General features: G+C 44.5%; 1 protein-coding gene across 1 annotated transcript in view; it reads left to right on the top strand.

Annotated features, from left to right (window-relative positions):
* Positions 1–16,718, top strand: part of INSR (insulin receptor) — a 60,123-nt gene that overhangs the window by 953 nt on the left and 42,452 nt on the right. The window contains 1 exon segment of the mRNA XM_084221351.1: positions 7,600–8,151. Coding sequence (XP_084077477.1) covers positions 7,600–8,151 — 552 coding nt within the window.

The following is a 16,718-nucleotide window of genomic DNA, read 5'->3' as shown; positions in this document are numbered from 1 at the left end:
CTTCTCTGATCCCTTCCCTGGTCCCCTCCCCAGCCCTGTGCCCCCGCCGCTCCTCGGCTGCCTCAGAACCGGCTCCGGTTTCAGGAGGGTTTAGTGTGGCCAGACGCGGAGGTTTTGTCTTTAACCACTTTTAGGTAGTGTGCCAAATCCACAGGTATTAAGATGGGAGAGCTCCGGGGGGAGGCTCTGTGTGTACACAGGGGCTTGTAAAATACAAGACAGGGAAATAAAGATGTTGTGTTGGAGGTCACAAGCTTGTTAAACCCACGGCTGGCTCGAGGTTAAGCCTTACGAGCTGTTTTGATGGGCTACATTAAATAAACTTGCTCAGGAAATCCTTTTAATGAGAGGTTCTTTAATTTTGAGTGGTTCTTACAAATTTTTTTGACAAAAGGAAAATACTTGTTTGAAGAAAGCTAACTGGATCCGTGGGTCATGTCTCCCATAGACAATCTGCCTGTTGGCTTTCCCATCAGAAAAGGCAAGAGAATCAGTTCAAGTACAGACAGCACAGTGATGGATGTTATTGGGATATGTATGGGATCCAGGGAATAAAGCAGGATGTTCCTGTAAGGCAGCCTCTTTTTTACAGCAATAGGACAAGTCCCATATTTTAAAAATAACTCAGTTTCTTCCCTCACACGTCTGAAACCTCACAAGAGGCCGGTGACACTGTGTTACCTCGGGAGGGTCAGTCCCAGCTGCTGTGGGCAAACCTGCCCTCCTCCAGCAGAGATGGAAAAGGCAGTTGACATATAGCACTAATAATAAATAAATACGTGTGCAACTGGAGTCCAGCAGTTCCTAATTTGAAAACACTATTATTACTGCCACAGCACAGCCTATGATTTGGTTATTTATTTAAATCATATTTGCTTTTTGGGGTTCAAGCATGTTTATGTTCTGAACTCCCTCATCTTTGCTGTGTTACAGCGTGGTAGGAAAATGTACTCTTGAGTTCATGGATGGAGGAGCAGGGGCACAAGACAGCAGAGCAGAGCGTGGGCTGGAACATTTCCGTGTCATTTTTACCATGCAAATGCTTGATGAAGTATTCTACGGACAATTTGGACCATCAGGTTTCTGATGATTGAACCTGATTTGAAAGGCTTTCAGCTGCTGTGGTGTTTGATTCTATTTTCTGGGGGCTTGGCTCAGATTTCTGGGAATGGTGAGGTCACGGAGCACCACGGTGGGGATGGAAAACAGAAACAAAAAACCAGGGGGGAAATGCACGTACGAGAGCTGCATGAGCAAACGAGTTGTTCCCTGAGCAACGGGTCTGATGGAGGCAGCTTTCTTGGAGATCTGTGCCCTGTGTTCCCACAGACAGCCTCTCCAGGGACAAAATTCCCCCAATCCATGGTTTTTCCTTCTGCCCCGTGAATTCCTCTCCCCTTCGGTGCCTTTAGGCAGAGCTGGGGGCAAGCAGCAGGTGGATGGAGGTGGTGCTGTAGAAAAATGGGGTGGATGGTAAAGTTCACATTTACATCCAGATGATGAGTTTCTCCTCCTCAATCCATCCCCTTTTCCTAAATATTTTAGGAATACTTCATGTAAGAGCACAATATTCATGTGAGAGCACTCTTCCTCTCCTGCATGTGGTTAAGGGTAGTTGCTGAGTTCAGGAATTACTGACAGGAGAAGAAGAAAGGGTTAAGGAAAGAAGGCCAGACCTGTGCATAAAATGAAGATCCATATATCTTGCTTTGGGAAGAAAGACAGTTTTGTGTATTTTTTTTTAATGACTGTGTAAACATAATGCAACTTCTTGAAATAAATCTCACACATGACTCATGCCTGTCAGTTCATTAGCTCTGGTATTTGGGGTGGGATTTACCTCACCTAGTTTTAGGCATCTGCTAATGAAGCAGCTTCCTTTGGGCTCCTTTTCTGGTTAATAGAAAACTGATCAATGCAGTCATGGGTGTTTGGAATGCTCTTCCTCCCCTCCTGAATTCTTCCCCTAAATTTGGGAGCTGCACATGTACTCCAGTACCTGGTGCTGATGTGAGAGTTGGGAATGCAGTTGAGAGATCTCTGCCTAAGTCATCCTGTGGGACAAATTCACTGTGAATTGCTGTAGTAACACACTTCTAAAATAGGTTGCTTCTTAGTTAGTATCATATCTGACTGATAGAGATATTTTTGGGCTCGTAAACTCATTAAGAAACTGTTCCCTTGTCCCACCTAAACCCTGTGTTAATTTTTTATGTTGAGAGACTCAGTCTAGAATGAATTTTTTTATGAGAATAAAAGTAGAAATAAAGGAGAAAAAAGTAGGAGAATAAAGCAGGAGAAGTGAGTGCAGAAGGGCAGGGCTGTATCAAACCCAGGCCCCAGTGTGTCCTGTCCCTTTTTTTGGGGAGAGGCAGCAGAGTGGCTGTCTCTGAACAGTGTAAAACCCCAGAGCTTTCTGGAGGTCAATTTTGGGGTGAGCACCTTGTGGAATATCAATGATGTTGATATGGGCAAGGTGTAGAACCTGTTCCTGCTGCCTTTGGAGCAGGGAGGATCCTCAGGTGTGTCAGCTCCAGCACAGACCCTGCTGTTCCCCCGAGTGCTCCTGTACCCAGCACTGGCTGTCTCTGCATGGAAGTGGGGCAGGACAAGTCCTGCTTGCAGTTTGGCTTTTGAACCAAATGAGGGGAGCATAAAAACAGCCCAAACCAGGCTTTAAAGGGCAAACTTTGAGGGGTTTGCCCTTGGCTTGGGCAGTGAGAGGCTTCACTCATTTCTTTTTAGATTCACCTTTAGCTAACCTTTGTTCCTTAACACATCTTTTCAAAATATTTGGAGTTGTTAGCCTTTGGTCACCTTTTCTGCAGCCTCCAGTGGGGAATCTGTGTCAGGATGGGGAGAGCTGGAAGGGAGGGAGGTTTGGAGCCTGTGGGGATGTTCAGATGTTTGATTTTTTTGTGGAGGTTGGAAGGTCTTTGAGCAGCTTTTGGGCAGTTTGGAGCAGGAGCAGCATGGCTCATGTTAGTGGTGATGTCCAGGAGCTGGAAAGGTTCAGGAGCAGAGTGATTGAATTGGTTTGGAGTGTTTGAGAGGGGCAGGCAGTGTGTCAGGCACCTGAGATGTTCCCTGGGGCCTGGAGGTTTACAGGAGCTCATTTTGGAGTCCATATCCAGTTTGCTCAGCTCCAGGTACCTGAGGTGCAGAACTGAAGCTTAAAAATCCATATTTCACAATTAGATGGTTTTTATGTGTATTAAACAATTGCTGCAGTAGGCTAGGAGCTGTCACACAGTCCTTCCCTCTAACCTGGTACCAGGATGTTTTCTTGTCTCAGCAGTTAATCCCAAACACCTAAAAAAGAACAAGAAATCCCAAAAAACACCCAAAATACCAAGAAACACCCCAAAGTGCTTTTCCCAGTTCCCTAAAGCCACTTCTAAAAATCAGCTTTATGTAGAATTGCAATGCTTTTGACCCAACCCAAGCAAGTGTAATTTTTTTTGCAATAGTTTGTTTATTCAGTAGGCAGCAAAGACTACAAAAAAAAGCAGAATTAACCAATAGTTACCTCAAATGGTTTGTGATCCTTCTGTGCCACATTACCCTGATCTTGGTTGTTAAAGGCCAGAGCTCTGAAGCAGTGAATCATTAAGGTTTGATACCCACATGATTTACTATAAACAAGGTTTAAGTTGCAGCTATTCCCCTGGTTAGACTCTATCTTGAAAACTTAACCTCTGGCATCAGATCTGGTTTCTTCATTCAGGACTTGAAGGTTGTTACCAAACCAGTTTGTCCGAGAGGCTTTGGCATCTTGGGATTTGTTTGTTTGTTTGTTTTTTAAAGAGCGTGGCTTCAGCTTGGTTTTCTGGGGGGGCTGGTGGAACATGTGTAGGATGATTTAGTAATTTTTTGAGTGAGTAGCTTGGTAGCAGGGATGGAGTTGTGCTTCCTCTGGCAGCTCAGAGCTGTGCTGTTGTTTCTGCTGAAATTTAGGAATTTATGTCTAGTGGGGGTTTTGCCAGTCGTTTGCACAGGAGCAGCTTGGGCCCTACTACTGGAGAATCAATTTGTGCTTTTTTTTTATTTCCCTGAAAGCTGATTTATGTGTTTTTTGAAACCAGGTTGTCTGTGTTATAATTGATGGCTCAACTTTGCTCTCCTTCTTCTGGGATCAAACCTGCCTTGCCTTCCTACTGAATGCTTGATTAATTCCCCTGTCCTTGCAGAAGAAATACTACCAAGAGAAGCTGTGGAAAAACACTTATTACTTTGCTTAAAACTGCTTCTTGTTGTCTTGGTAACAATAAATTTATGGGGTGACTTAAGCTGCTACTGCATGAACAGGAGATATAAACTGCTGAAAATTCAAAGGCATGAAAAGATGGAGAAACCTCCAGCTAAAAATCCCATTTTGTTTCAGATGTTCTTAATGCCTTATTATTCCCTTTGATCTTTGAGGTGTTAAAAAGAAGGAGCTTAGATACCATTTATCACTTAAAAACTAAATTGAAGTAGAACCTGAAAAATAATTAAGTGTGATATTTCTTTAAATGTGGGGAAAAGCAGCTGATGAACCTTGGCTCTTGTACTTCCAGCTCTGCTAGATCTATATTTTTATTTCTTCAAAAGATTCACTCATTTCTTTTTAGATTCACCTTTAGCTAACCTTTGTTCCTTGACACATCTTTTCAAAATATTTGAGTTGTTAGCCTTTGGTCACCTTTTCTGCAGCCTCCAGTGGGGAATCTGTGTCAGGATGGGAGAGCTGGAAGGGAGGGAGGTTTAGAGCCTGTGGGGATGTTCAGATGGTTGATTTTTTTGTGGAGGTTGGAAGGTCTTTGGGCAGCTTTTGGGCAGTTTGGAGCAGGAGCAGCATGGCTCATGTTAGTGGTGATGTCCAGGAGCTGGAAAGGTTCAGGAGCAGAGTGATTGAATTGGTTTGGGGTGTTTGGGAGAGGGGTGAGAGCTGGGAACTCCAGGGCTGCACTGACCGGGAGTGCCAGGACACAGGGAATGGCTTCCACTGAAAAAATGAAATTTAGGTGGGATCTTGGGCAGGAATTGTTCCCTGGCAGGGTGGGCAGGCCCTGGCACAGGGTGCCCAGAGCAGCTGTGGCTGCCCCTGGATCCCTGGCAGTGCCCAAGGCCAGGCTGGACAGGGCTGGGAGCAGCCTGGGACAGTGGGAGGTGTCCCTGCCATGGCAGGGGTGGCACTGGATGGGCTCTGAGGTCCTTCCTAACCCAAACCATTCTGGGATTCAGATCATCCTCTCAGAATGGATGTGTGGATCTGTTCCTCTGCCAGCCAGGACCTTGAGTTACCTCAGTGCTGGGCACCCACCCTGAGCACTGGGCTGCCCACCTGGGGTTGCTCCTCCACACCAAACTCTTGGCTCTGCTCCTGCACAAAAGGAAGATTTCCACAGGCTGAAAAAACAGCCACACTTTTGTTCTTAAGTGGGGAGGGAAGACACTGGCCCAGCTGTAGACAAAGGAGAGAATCCTTTGAGTGGATGCAGTCTTCAAAAAGGAAAAATTCAGGAAGAATCCACCTGGATTTGAACATTATGGTCTGGTTGATGCTTCTATAAAGTTGGTTTTAAAAGCCATGCAGTGAGGCTTGGCTTTTCCTGGCCATCCCTCCCTGCAGATCCTCCCAGCCCTGCTCAAGGTGCCCTGGCTGGGAGCTGGGCAGGGGCACTGCAGGTGCAGGGCTCATGTCCAGCCCCTGTGACTCACCTCATTCTGCCCAAAATGATGAAAGACACAGGCAGTTGTGCTCAGGGCACTCATGCATCCCTTCAGCCTCAGCAATAGCCTGCAGCTCTGACTCTCACAAGTAATTCCCAGTCTGTATTTTTTGACCTTTCCTTTTCCTTAAGGTCAGCTGTCCATTCCAGCAGGCAGTGCATTATCCTGTGGGGCAGCAGCTGGTGGTGGGTACCACCCCAACGCTGCTGTGCACCCCTCAATAATGAAAAAAGAATAAATAAGAACCAAGATGTTGCATTTTGAATTTATCTGATAATTTTAGCTGCACTGGTGACTTCAGTTGAGTTCAGTCTTTCAGTTTCTTACGTGTCCCTCTGGTACTTCTCCTTTCACTGACCTGACCTGCCATGCCCTTGCTTCTGTGGAAATACCAATGTTATTTATTACATATAAATATCCAGAGCATTTCAGCTGAATCTCTTGCTCTCCCAGTTTTTTTATCCCAGGTTGGGATGTGCAGCAGTACAGTTTGGGGCAGAGAATTGTTGCTGGCTGGTCATCAGGTTCCTTTTCCCACTTTTTCCAAGTACATCCTTAATCCTTGAGGCACCGTGTGCGTTGGCTTTTTTCTTCCAGAAAGCAATTTATGAAATGACTTGGATATAGTGCCAAAAAAATCCCATTGGGCAATAGCATTGCTTCAAATCCCATATTAGTATTGCCAGTTGTTTTTTTCTTGCAGTCAGTGGAGCAAATTTTTGAATAATTATTAAGATATTTGCATAGAATTTGGTTTTAACCCCTGTGTTAAACCATGAGGAATCAGACAATCCTTACTGTGAAATGTTTGTGTCCACATCAGTTTTGTAAGGCTGGGTGATCCCTTGGAGCTGTGATGTGGTTTTATAGCTGGTGAACTTTACATATAGTGACAAAAAGAGGAAAGAGCCTGTGTTTTTTGTTCTTAAGAAGGGAGGGAAGATGCTGGCCTGGCTGTAGGCAAAAGAGAGAATCCTTTGAGTGGATGCAGTCTTCAAAAAGGAAAAAATCAGGAAGAATTCACCTGTATTTGAGCATTATGTTGATGTTTCTATGAAGTTGGTTTCAAAAGGGTTGTTTTGTTGTGCTGTAGAGGTGTGGAGCTGCACATTTCCTTCTTGATTTCTTACCTGTGCTTAGAGTTGAAAAAATATTTCCCTATTCAAACTTCTTCCTTTTGCTGGTGCCTGGATTCCTATTATTCAGTTTACCTTCTAATTTATGCTTCATGCATTTGTTCACTTTGGTTACTGGTTCTATGAAATAAACTGCCCAGATAGTCAAGAGAGAGAGAGATTTGCACCCTTGAGAAAATAATCACAAAAAAAGCCCCAACACCTCATCTGAAAAGAATGCTCAGGGCAAAAATTACTAATGTAGTAAATTACTCCTGTCAGCAGAGTCTGGGCAGGAGCGTGGGCTGTGCTCCTGTGCATTTCCAGGTTTTTCTGCTCTCTTCCCAAGCACTACCATCTCTGGCCATTATTCTTTCCTATCTTCCCCTCCCTGCAACCATTCTAAATGACTCCCTCTAATCCCCTGGCATTAATTGCACAATCTGAGATCAGGTAGGTGTGTTGCTGGCAGCTACCTGAAGAAAACAGCCCAGACATCTCTTCCCTTTGTGATGTCCCAGCGCTGCTGTTACCACTGCAGTCGTGATAGAGGCAACAGGCAGGCACTCAAGATGGCAGAAAAAATGATGAAATCCTCTGGTTTTGTAACCTTATACCAGGGAATGTTCCCCACAGTGTATTTCTTAACTCTTGAAGCCTGCCTTGCTGAGAGGGCCACAAGTCCCCAGCGGTTGGACAAAACTGAGAGTTTGGAAAACTCCAACAATTAACCTTCTGTTAAATAAATAAATTCTCCTTTGCCTCCCAGTTTGCAGGAGCATGGACATCAGAAACAACCTGACCAGGCTGAACATGCTGGAGAACTGCACCGTGATCGAGGGCCACTTGCAGATCCTGCTGATGTTCAAAACCAAACCCGAAGATTTCCGCGAGCTCAGCTTCCCCAAGCTGACCATGATCACGGACTACCTGCTGCTGTTCCGTGTCTACGGCCTGGAGAGCCTGAAGGGCCTCTTCCCCAACCTCACTGTGATCAGAGGCACTCACCTGTTCTTCAACTACGCCCTGGTGATCTTTGAGATGGTTCACCTGAAGGAAATTGGCCTCTACAACCTGATGAACATCACCCGGGGCGCCGTGCGCATTGAGAAGAACAACGAGCTCTGCTACCTGTCCACCATCGACTGGTCCAGGATTTTGGATTCTGTGGAAGACAATTACATCGTGGCCAACAAGGATGACAAAGAAGAGTGTGGAGATGTGTGTCCAGGCACTGTGAAAGGGAAGAGCAGCTGTCCCCCAACGGTGATAAATGGGATTTTCATTGAGCGCTGCTGGACGCACGATCGCTGCCAGAGAGGTGAGGGCACGGGGAGGGGTCTCAGCTGGGGCTTTGCTGTCAAATTTTGACCTGTCAGGACCTGTGAGGCCCTAGCACAGGGTGCCCAGAGCAGCTGTGGCTGCCCCTGGATCCCTGGCAGTGCCCCAAGCCAGGCTGGACAGGGCTGGGAGCAGCCTGGGACAGTGGGAGGTGTCCCTGCCATGGCAGGGGTGGCACTGGGTGGGCTTTGGGGTCCCTTCCCACCAAAACCACTCTGGGGTTCTTGGAGGCCTGACAGGTGCCTGCTGATTGCTACCTGTAAGTACAGATTCCTAAAAGCAGGCCTGAAAATTGACCTTAGAAGAGGAAGAGAAAACCTTTGGGGTGGGTTTGAGCAGTTCTTCCACCTGTGTCTGTAAGGCATCCAGAATTCTGTGTGTGGTTCTCCTGCAGAGTCAGGAGCTGCCCAGAGCTCACCATTTTAATGGACTGTGAGTGTCTTGGATAACACTTGGTACTCTGAGTGTCTTTACTGGGGTTTGGGGAGGGAATGACAGTCCAGACTGACTGAGAGGCTGCAGCAAGTGGAAGCACAACAGCGAGGAAAAGTCTCAGTTGAATAAACCCCATTCTGCAAAGGTGCAATTCCATCTCCACCAAAACCTTCCTGCCATAGAAAGGTGGAAGATCTGTGGATGGGTTGAGCAGTATTTGCACAGAGAAGAAGCTGGAAGCCAAGTCAGACCTGAAGGGGAAGGGAAAAGGAGAAGAGAGAGGACCTGGATGGGGTGGAGGGTGAAATAACAGAGCTTTGAGCCTGGGGCTTTGGGTCAGGGCAAAAGAGCTGTGTTCAAAAAGCTCACTGCTGTTGCCACCCCAGTCCTCAAATGTATTGGAGTTGCTTTTAATTTCATACAGATTTGTTTTTTTCCAAACTTGGAACTGACCTTAAGCTTAGCTTTAATTATATATTGGCTTTGATTTATGTTAAATCTGACTTGACAGGGAGCAAAGTGAATTGAGGTGAGAGTGACACATTTAGGGTTGTCTGCCTTTCTGGAGGTCGTGCATCCAAACGAACCAGTGTGTCCTGAGATGAAATTAGGAAACTTGTGGGCTGGAGAGAAATTCTTGCCAAGCTTTAAAGGGCAGCTCTGAGTGCTAAGTGCCAAATTTGAGGAGGAATTCCTACCAGTATGCACAAACTAATGCAATTAATGTGGTTTCCCCTCTGCTACTCCTCACCCCAAAATTGTCCAGCTTCCTTTTAAAGAAAGTGGTTATTTTTTGTGGCCAGAATAACAGGGTATGAGCAAGAAGATGCAAGTGTGTACGTGTGTTCCTTTTTTAAAATGAAAAATAAGATTGTAAAGCATTTTATTTATAAACTTTCAGGTATGCAGTTACATCAGCACTGAAACCTGGTTTCTCATGCATTTCATGTGCTGTGTTTTCTGCTGTTTCATAAGGGTAAAGGTCTAATTGGCACTTTTTTAGTGCCTACAACATAATGCCCCAAAATTCCTGTGAATTTTCTTGGGCTGTTTTGGAGCAGACTGGAATGGATGGTTTTCTCTCCTCTAAAAAGCTGTCTATTTCAATGAAACTTAGAAAAATGTAATATTTTAATGCTAATATTTTACCATTGGGACAGAAATCTGAACTCCTGAGCCTCTGATGCAAGAGTTTGTTGGAGGGCACCTGTCCAGTACCTGCCTCAGCTCAGTCTGTTTGACCCAGAAATTGAGATTTTAATCAGAAAATAGTTTCAAAAGGCACTGCACACAGATGCTCTGGTTTTGTGTGTCCCTTGCAGAAGGAACAGCAGGGAAACCATGCTCCTGAATATTTGGGCAGTGACTGGAATGCACTTCCCAAACCACTTAACAAGCCAGGCTTATCTTTGTTTGAACGCCGGGATTTGGACTTTAGTTTTTTGGTGGCACAGGCTGGGATCTGTGTGATCCCGTGCCTTGTGACACCTGCCCCTGTGTTTCTGCAGTTGTTTTGACAGCCTGAGAGGATTTTTAGCCCTTTTTTGTCTGTTTGTGAGTAGCCTTTAGACTCTGAGCACACGCCAGTGGTGGAGATTAAGTGACATTTATTTAGCCAACCTGCCGGTGCAGTCGCTGCCTCTCTGTTCTCCTGCCAGCCCTAATGTATCCTTAGCATGTGTAATTGTTTTGTCAAGATTATTAAAAGCTTGTGTGAATTGTATTTTGGCTTTCCTTAGCCTGAAGAGCCTCACAGCAGCTCCCAGTTGTTGCAATGTATTTGCAAGGGTGCGTAGTGTGCACCAGCCAGGCTGCTTCTGAGTTTGTTGTCAGAGCTATTAGAACAAAAATTGTGCTGAATTAAGAAAGAAGAAGCTGAGAAACTGAATACCAAGACCACAAAAACTACTGAGCAGAAAAATAAAATATCTAAAATATATATGTAAAATATCTAAACTATAACCAATCAAATACTCCAAAAAATACAAACAAAAACAAGTGAACAAAACAAAAACACCCATCAAAAAGTGTGTACTTAATAGTTTACAAAATCTATTAAACTATAATAGAAACAATAAACAGCTTCTAATTGATCATATTAGTTGTTCAAAAGTCCTAAATTTCCTACAATACCCAGTACCCAGGGTATTAATGCCATGAAATCTTTCCCTCTGTGTTTCACAGCTTATTTGGGAATCTTCAGCCCCTAATGCCAAGCTGAAATCTCCTGGCTCTCTGAATTTAAGTGTATTCTCTATAATTTTTTCTCTTCATTTTCTAACCAGAATGAAATGCAGCAATTTCGGTATCATTTTCAGAGGGAAGTTTGGTTTTGTGTGGAGTTTTTAACCCAGGTTATTTGTACCCCTGGTTTGTTTAATGAAACTTGGTGTAGAATCTCCTGGTTCTGTTTTTTGTTTTTTGTTTTTTAAAATTTTTTTGCATATCTGGATGGGAAGTTGTTGCTGTCTAAACTGCTGCCCTGGGACTGGGAAAAACCCTTCAAGGATATGTAAATATTGATTGTTTTGATTTTACAGAGTGGGTGTCAATTGACAGAGACAAGTCCCAAGCTGACCGGCTTTTCCAGCTTGCTGGGCTTGGAGTCTCGCTGGAAAATATTAGGAAATGGGCAAGAAATTTGGGAGAGCACCTGTGGGAAGGCTGGAAAATGAACTCCCTGACAGGAGGAGTCAGCCAGGTGGGGATTGCTCAGGTGGGGGGCAAGGCACAGGATGAGAGGAAATGGCCTCAAGTTGCTCCAGGGGAGATTTAAATGGAAAATTGGGAAAAACTTCTTCATGGAAAAGGTGTTGGAGTCCCCATCCCTGGAGGAGCTCAAAGGCAGTGAGGATGTGGCACTTGGGGACAGGGGTCAGGGATGCTGGTGCTGAGGTTGGATTTGATCTTAAAGGGCTTTTCCAGCCCTGAGGACTCTGGGATTCTCTGAAAGGTCTTGTGTGTGTGTGGGAAGTGGTAAAGTTGGGGCTGGAGGGGGGTCCTGGTGTCCCCCATCTCTCCCACACCATTCCCTGCCCTTCCCCTGCCAGCTCTCTGTGGTTGCTCCACATTATCCCTCCTTTATTTAATTATTCCTTTATTTAATCAGTGCAAATATCCCAGTTGACTCCAAAACTAACTTTTCAGTTCTAGCATGGAATTATCTCCAAGGCACACATCCAAGCCTCTGAATCATCCCTGGAGCTACAATTCCAGCCTGGATTTTTTTTTTTTTTTTTTTTTCAGTTGGTGATAACAGTGTTCAGGACAACAAAGTAAAGGATCATCTTACAGACATTGGAGCAAAGGTTGGGGATGAAACCAGTGGGGAGGAACTGAAATCATTTGTGGGCAGCTGCACCCTTGGAAAAACCAGTGGCAGTACTGAGGATTCTGTGTCTGAGTGCAGGGATGTGTAGGTGGATGCACCATGGATTGAGATCTTTTGGGATTTGCTTCCTCAGAATTTTCTTTTTTTTTTTTTTCTCTCCTAAATCACTCATGTTGGTGTGAAAACCAAGTCAGTTCAGTTAAGGCCAACTCATGTTATATTTTGGGTAGGCAGGGAGGGAAATGTGTAGTCTGTTTGGAATTTGGGTCTAGCCTGATGCTGTTTATGGCAGCCAAGTGCTGTTCCTGTTCTGGGGGTTTTGTACCTCTTTGCTGACATTTTTAACAGGGTTTTTTTTTTCACAAACACAGTTATTTTATTGCCATCAGAATGTACTTCTTGGTCCTGCACTGCAGAGAGTGTCTTTGCTGAAGAATGCAGACAACAAAAATGCTGGAAATGCCACGTCCTAGACCTCACTCTGCATCTGCCAAACATGATTTTCATATTTCACATTTTTTCCACGTCTTTTTTTTTTTTCTATATGTCTGTCACTCTTCTTGTGGAAGGAACAATTCTCTCTGAAATAGGATTTCCTGCCAATTCTCCCTGCAGTCAGGCTGCTGTGTGTCCATACAGAACTTGGAGCAGGCTGATGGTTTTGACAGTCTAATTATAAAGGCTGGTTCAGCCTTTTATTGCCTTTTATTGGTCATGTGGAAGTGGAGGAAGGCAATAGGAAGGAAAAGTGGAATGGCCAAATGAAAGTTACCAACAAAATGAACTGCAATATCAGACAGTCCCTTGGTGAACTCTGAAGGGCCACATTCCTGGGATGTAAGGATGGATATCTGAAATAGTTTTTACAGGGCCAAGTAGTGATAGGAAAAGGGGGAATGGTTGTAAACTAGAAGAGGAAATATTTAGGGCAGATGTAAGGGAGAAATTCTCTACTCAGAGGGTGGGCAGGCCCTGGCACAGGGTGCCCAGAGCAGCTGTGGCTGCCCCTGGATCCCTGGCAGTGCCCAAGGCCAGGCTGGACAGGGCTGGGAGCAGCCTGGGACAGTGGGAGGTGTCCCTGCCATGGCAGGGGTGGCACTGGATGGGCTTTAAGGGCCCTTCCAACCAAACCATCCTGAGATTAATTCTATAATTCTGTGAACTCCAGGCTTCATTCATTAGAAGGTAAGATAGAATTCAAGTTCTCTTGTTCATCCTTTGTAGGAATCTGTTATCTGCTTCAGCTTGGGGCTTCTTGCTACCAGGAAATTTGAGTTATTATCAGTGTGAGCCATTTCAGGTTTGTCAGTAGGCTCCTTTTTTTTCCTTCTATTATCTCATTTTTTTATTATAAAAACAAAAGTTGTTTCTCCATTAGTGCAATTTAGAATTTGTGGCAAAATACTGACTTTGTGGAAAGTAGATTAAACAGTTTGTGTCCATTGAAGAGGACGTAAAGCAGCAGATGGAAAGGATGACAGTGTGGAATAATTGACATGCAAAGAGCTGCTAAAGAAAGGTTCTGTGTGAAAATAATCATGTTTTTCCTGGTTTGGAGTGGGATTTTTGGGGTTGTTCTGTGCAGAGCCAGGAGCTGGACTCGATGATCCTTGTGGTTCCTTTCCAAATCAGGATATTCTATTATTTATTTTTTTTTATCTGTCATGTTGGGAAACAGGTCTAGAGACAAAGGGATGCAACAGGATCTCTCTTTAATTTCCCTGTGATTTATCTGGGGAAAATTCTGGGACAGATAAGGGACAGGTAAGGAACTGAGGAATTGCTTTGTTCCCAAGTACAAGCAGCACAACAAAGCCCTGAGAAAAACACTGCTCAGCCTGAAACGTCTTTCAACTGCTGTGAAACAGCACTGAGCACTCTGAGCCAGACCAGTGCCAGCAGAAATTCTGCAACTCTGAACTTCTTCAAGGCAGGTTTGAATAACAAAGTTCAGAGGTGTGTGTGGGAAACGCTTTGTGATGTTTACTTAGGTAGAAATATTACTTAGCAACAGCTTCCTGTAATTTTTTATGTGCTGGGAATTTCTGTAACCATGAGCTTGGTTTTATTACCTTTGTATGGGAAAGGGGTCTCGAAGCACTGAGCAGACTCAGCCAACCCCAAGGGCAAAGATATTTTTAAAGCTTCAAACACAAAGGAAATTTTTCCAGTTGCTACTACATGAAGTGGAAGTGCTCCTTTTATTTGGAGATCTGATAAGGGTTGCCTTTTTTTCTTTTCCCTTGCTCTGACAAATGCCAGATGGGAACTGACACCGGATAATCTCCCTGGGGTGTCTGTGCTGACCCTGCCAAGCTCCAGTTTTATTGAGGGCCCATAGCTGGGGCAGTGGTGACACTCTGCCAGCACTGAGACATCCTAAACTAATTCACTTCAGCTTATTAAGAGTAGTTAAGAGATTTATGGTGCTTGGGGGTTGTGATACAGATCAGAGTTGGGGGAGAAGGGGTGGAAACAGTCCCTCCTATAAATGAGTGTTTAAGGATGTGCTCCTTTGGAAACACCAAACAAAATTGGAGCAGCTTTTCCCCACTGAGCTGGGTGGTGCAAGGCTGTAGGATTTCAGTACAAAGGGTCTCAACTTGCTGAGAAATCCCCATGTGTGCAGCTGAGCTGATGTTTCATCAGGTTCTTCACTGCCGCACCTTGACTTAAATTTGGGGTGGGAAGTGAAGATTTCCTGCTCCTGCCCCAGTTCCCAACCAGCACTTCAGAAGGAGCTGTCTGACCCATGTCATCTTTAGAAATGTAAATATACAGAGGATTCCTCCCCATAGTTCAGAGACATCTGAATTCCTGTACAAAAAATCTCGTCAAAACAAAAGTTTTTGAGGAGTTATAAAGGAGAATGAGATATTTTGCTGCTGATATGGTAAAACTGGGAAAGTTTTCACCTTGTTTGCTTCAAGCTGCTATTTTAATTCTCTCACCCTTAGCCTTTCCCAAAAACACTTCTGGGCTTGATGTCTGGGCCCTTGAGGAGGCTGAGAGGAGTTCCATGCAGTGGTTGAGCACTGAGGATACTCAAGGTGTTCTTAAATCTCTGTCTGATCCTGGCATTGGCTCCTTGGGAGTCCCAAGGGTGCTCCAGGAAGAACTTTTCCCCCTTCAGCAACAGTTCCAAGTTACCTTTTTTGCTTAAACAATGGAACCTGCACTACCCTACCCCTTGTTAGATAAAAAGCAGGAGATGTGGCAGACACATTCTTTGGAAAATGCTGCAAGGGGAAAGTCAGAGAATCTTAATAATAATAATAATAATAATAATAATAATAATAATAATAATAATAATAATAATAATAGTGAGTGACAGAGTTAGTTGGTAATGCATGAATGGGAGAGCAGGAAATGGTTCACCTGGTGTGATGTGTTTGCTCAGGGAGGAGGAGGAGGAGGAGATGTGTTTCATTCAGAGCAAATCCTGCTGATGTTCAGGGTGCTTGTGTATTCTGTGTGTTTTCTTTCTTTTACACTTCCTTCACTAAGGCAGGGCAATGAAATTCTGCATTTTTAATCTTTTAATTAATTGTAAAAGTATTCTAAATTGTGTGCAATTCAGATGTCCCTTCCTGGATTTAGGCAAAATGAGCAGAATAAATGTAAGCTGTGTGATGGGACAACAGTCTCTGATTTTACAGGGAAGGGTCTGGAAATCTTTGTTGTTCAGGGCTGTGAAGGGATTGTGAACTGTTGGGTCTGTACAAAGAAGTGCATTCAGACCAACTGAAATATGTCACTTGGCAAAGCTCTCTGAAACATCTTTTCCTGTCAGGAATTGGATTTGACAGGGATTGCCTCTGTAAATAATTGCTGCACTTAAAAAAATCCCAACAAAACACAAAAAAAAAGGTCAAAACCCCACAGGTGTGACCAGCACAAAGATTGTTTCTAACTGAAAGATTGAGGATTTCAGGACATTTTGATTAATTACAGAGCTGGGGAATAACCAGCCGTGTCCTGGAGGAAGCAACACTCACCCTCCTCTCAGCTTGTAACAATAGTTGGGTACAAGTTCAATGATTAGGCTTCCCAATTATATCCTATAATTGTCTGCAAATTCCCATTGAGGGATGTGAATGAACTTGCTGGGATGTTTATGCTGCTTAATTAAGGTTGTTGGTAGGTGGGAAAGAAAAGAAAGTTGGGTCAGGGGAAGTTGTGGGGGGATTGCCTGCTTGGGACGAGCTCTTGCTCTGAGCCCAGTTTTTGTCTGGCATTGCAGAAGTGAGCAGGGAGATGTGGATCCCAGCCATTGCCTTGTCTTTATCTCAGATTTTTGGCTGAGGGTGCTGGGGGGCACGGGCTGACGTCGCTGCAGGTTGTGGGCCTGGCTTTCCTTCTGCCTTGTGACACGTAAAACAAACAGAAAATTCACTTTGGCTCCTGCAGTGCTTCAGTGCTGGCTGAGGGCTTGAATGGGTTTGTGTGAAGAGTCTGGATTCCTTGGGAATCTGGGTTTAAACTGACAAACCAGGGCAGGATGCTCAGCTGCTGTTCTTGTCCAGAGAGTTTTCTAGCTGGAATTGGATGCTCTGTACTAAGGAGCTTCTGTACCCTCAGTAGGAATTCCTTCATCTGAAATGGTGTTTGTTTATTTCCCTGCCTCCTGGGCACCTTGAGGGGTGAAGGCTCTGAGGAAGATGATGTTTTGAAGGAAATCCCATGAAAGGGTTGGAAGTAAAGTCCAATTAGAATAGCATTCAGCAGAAAGTTGGGATTAATTCTCTTCAGCATGTTTCTAAAAAACTCAGGGGGTCTGC

Source organism: Fringilla coelebs, assembly GCF_963513975.1.
Source record: "Fringilla coelebs genome assembly, chromosome: 24".
Classification (NCBI taxonomy): Eukaryota; Metazoa; Chordata; class Aves; order Passeriformes; family Fringillidae; genus Fringilla; species Fringilla coelebs.
The sequence above is the reverse complement of the archived record's forward strand: the minus strand, read 5'-3'. Positions and strand labels throughout refer to the sequence as shown.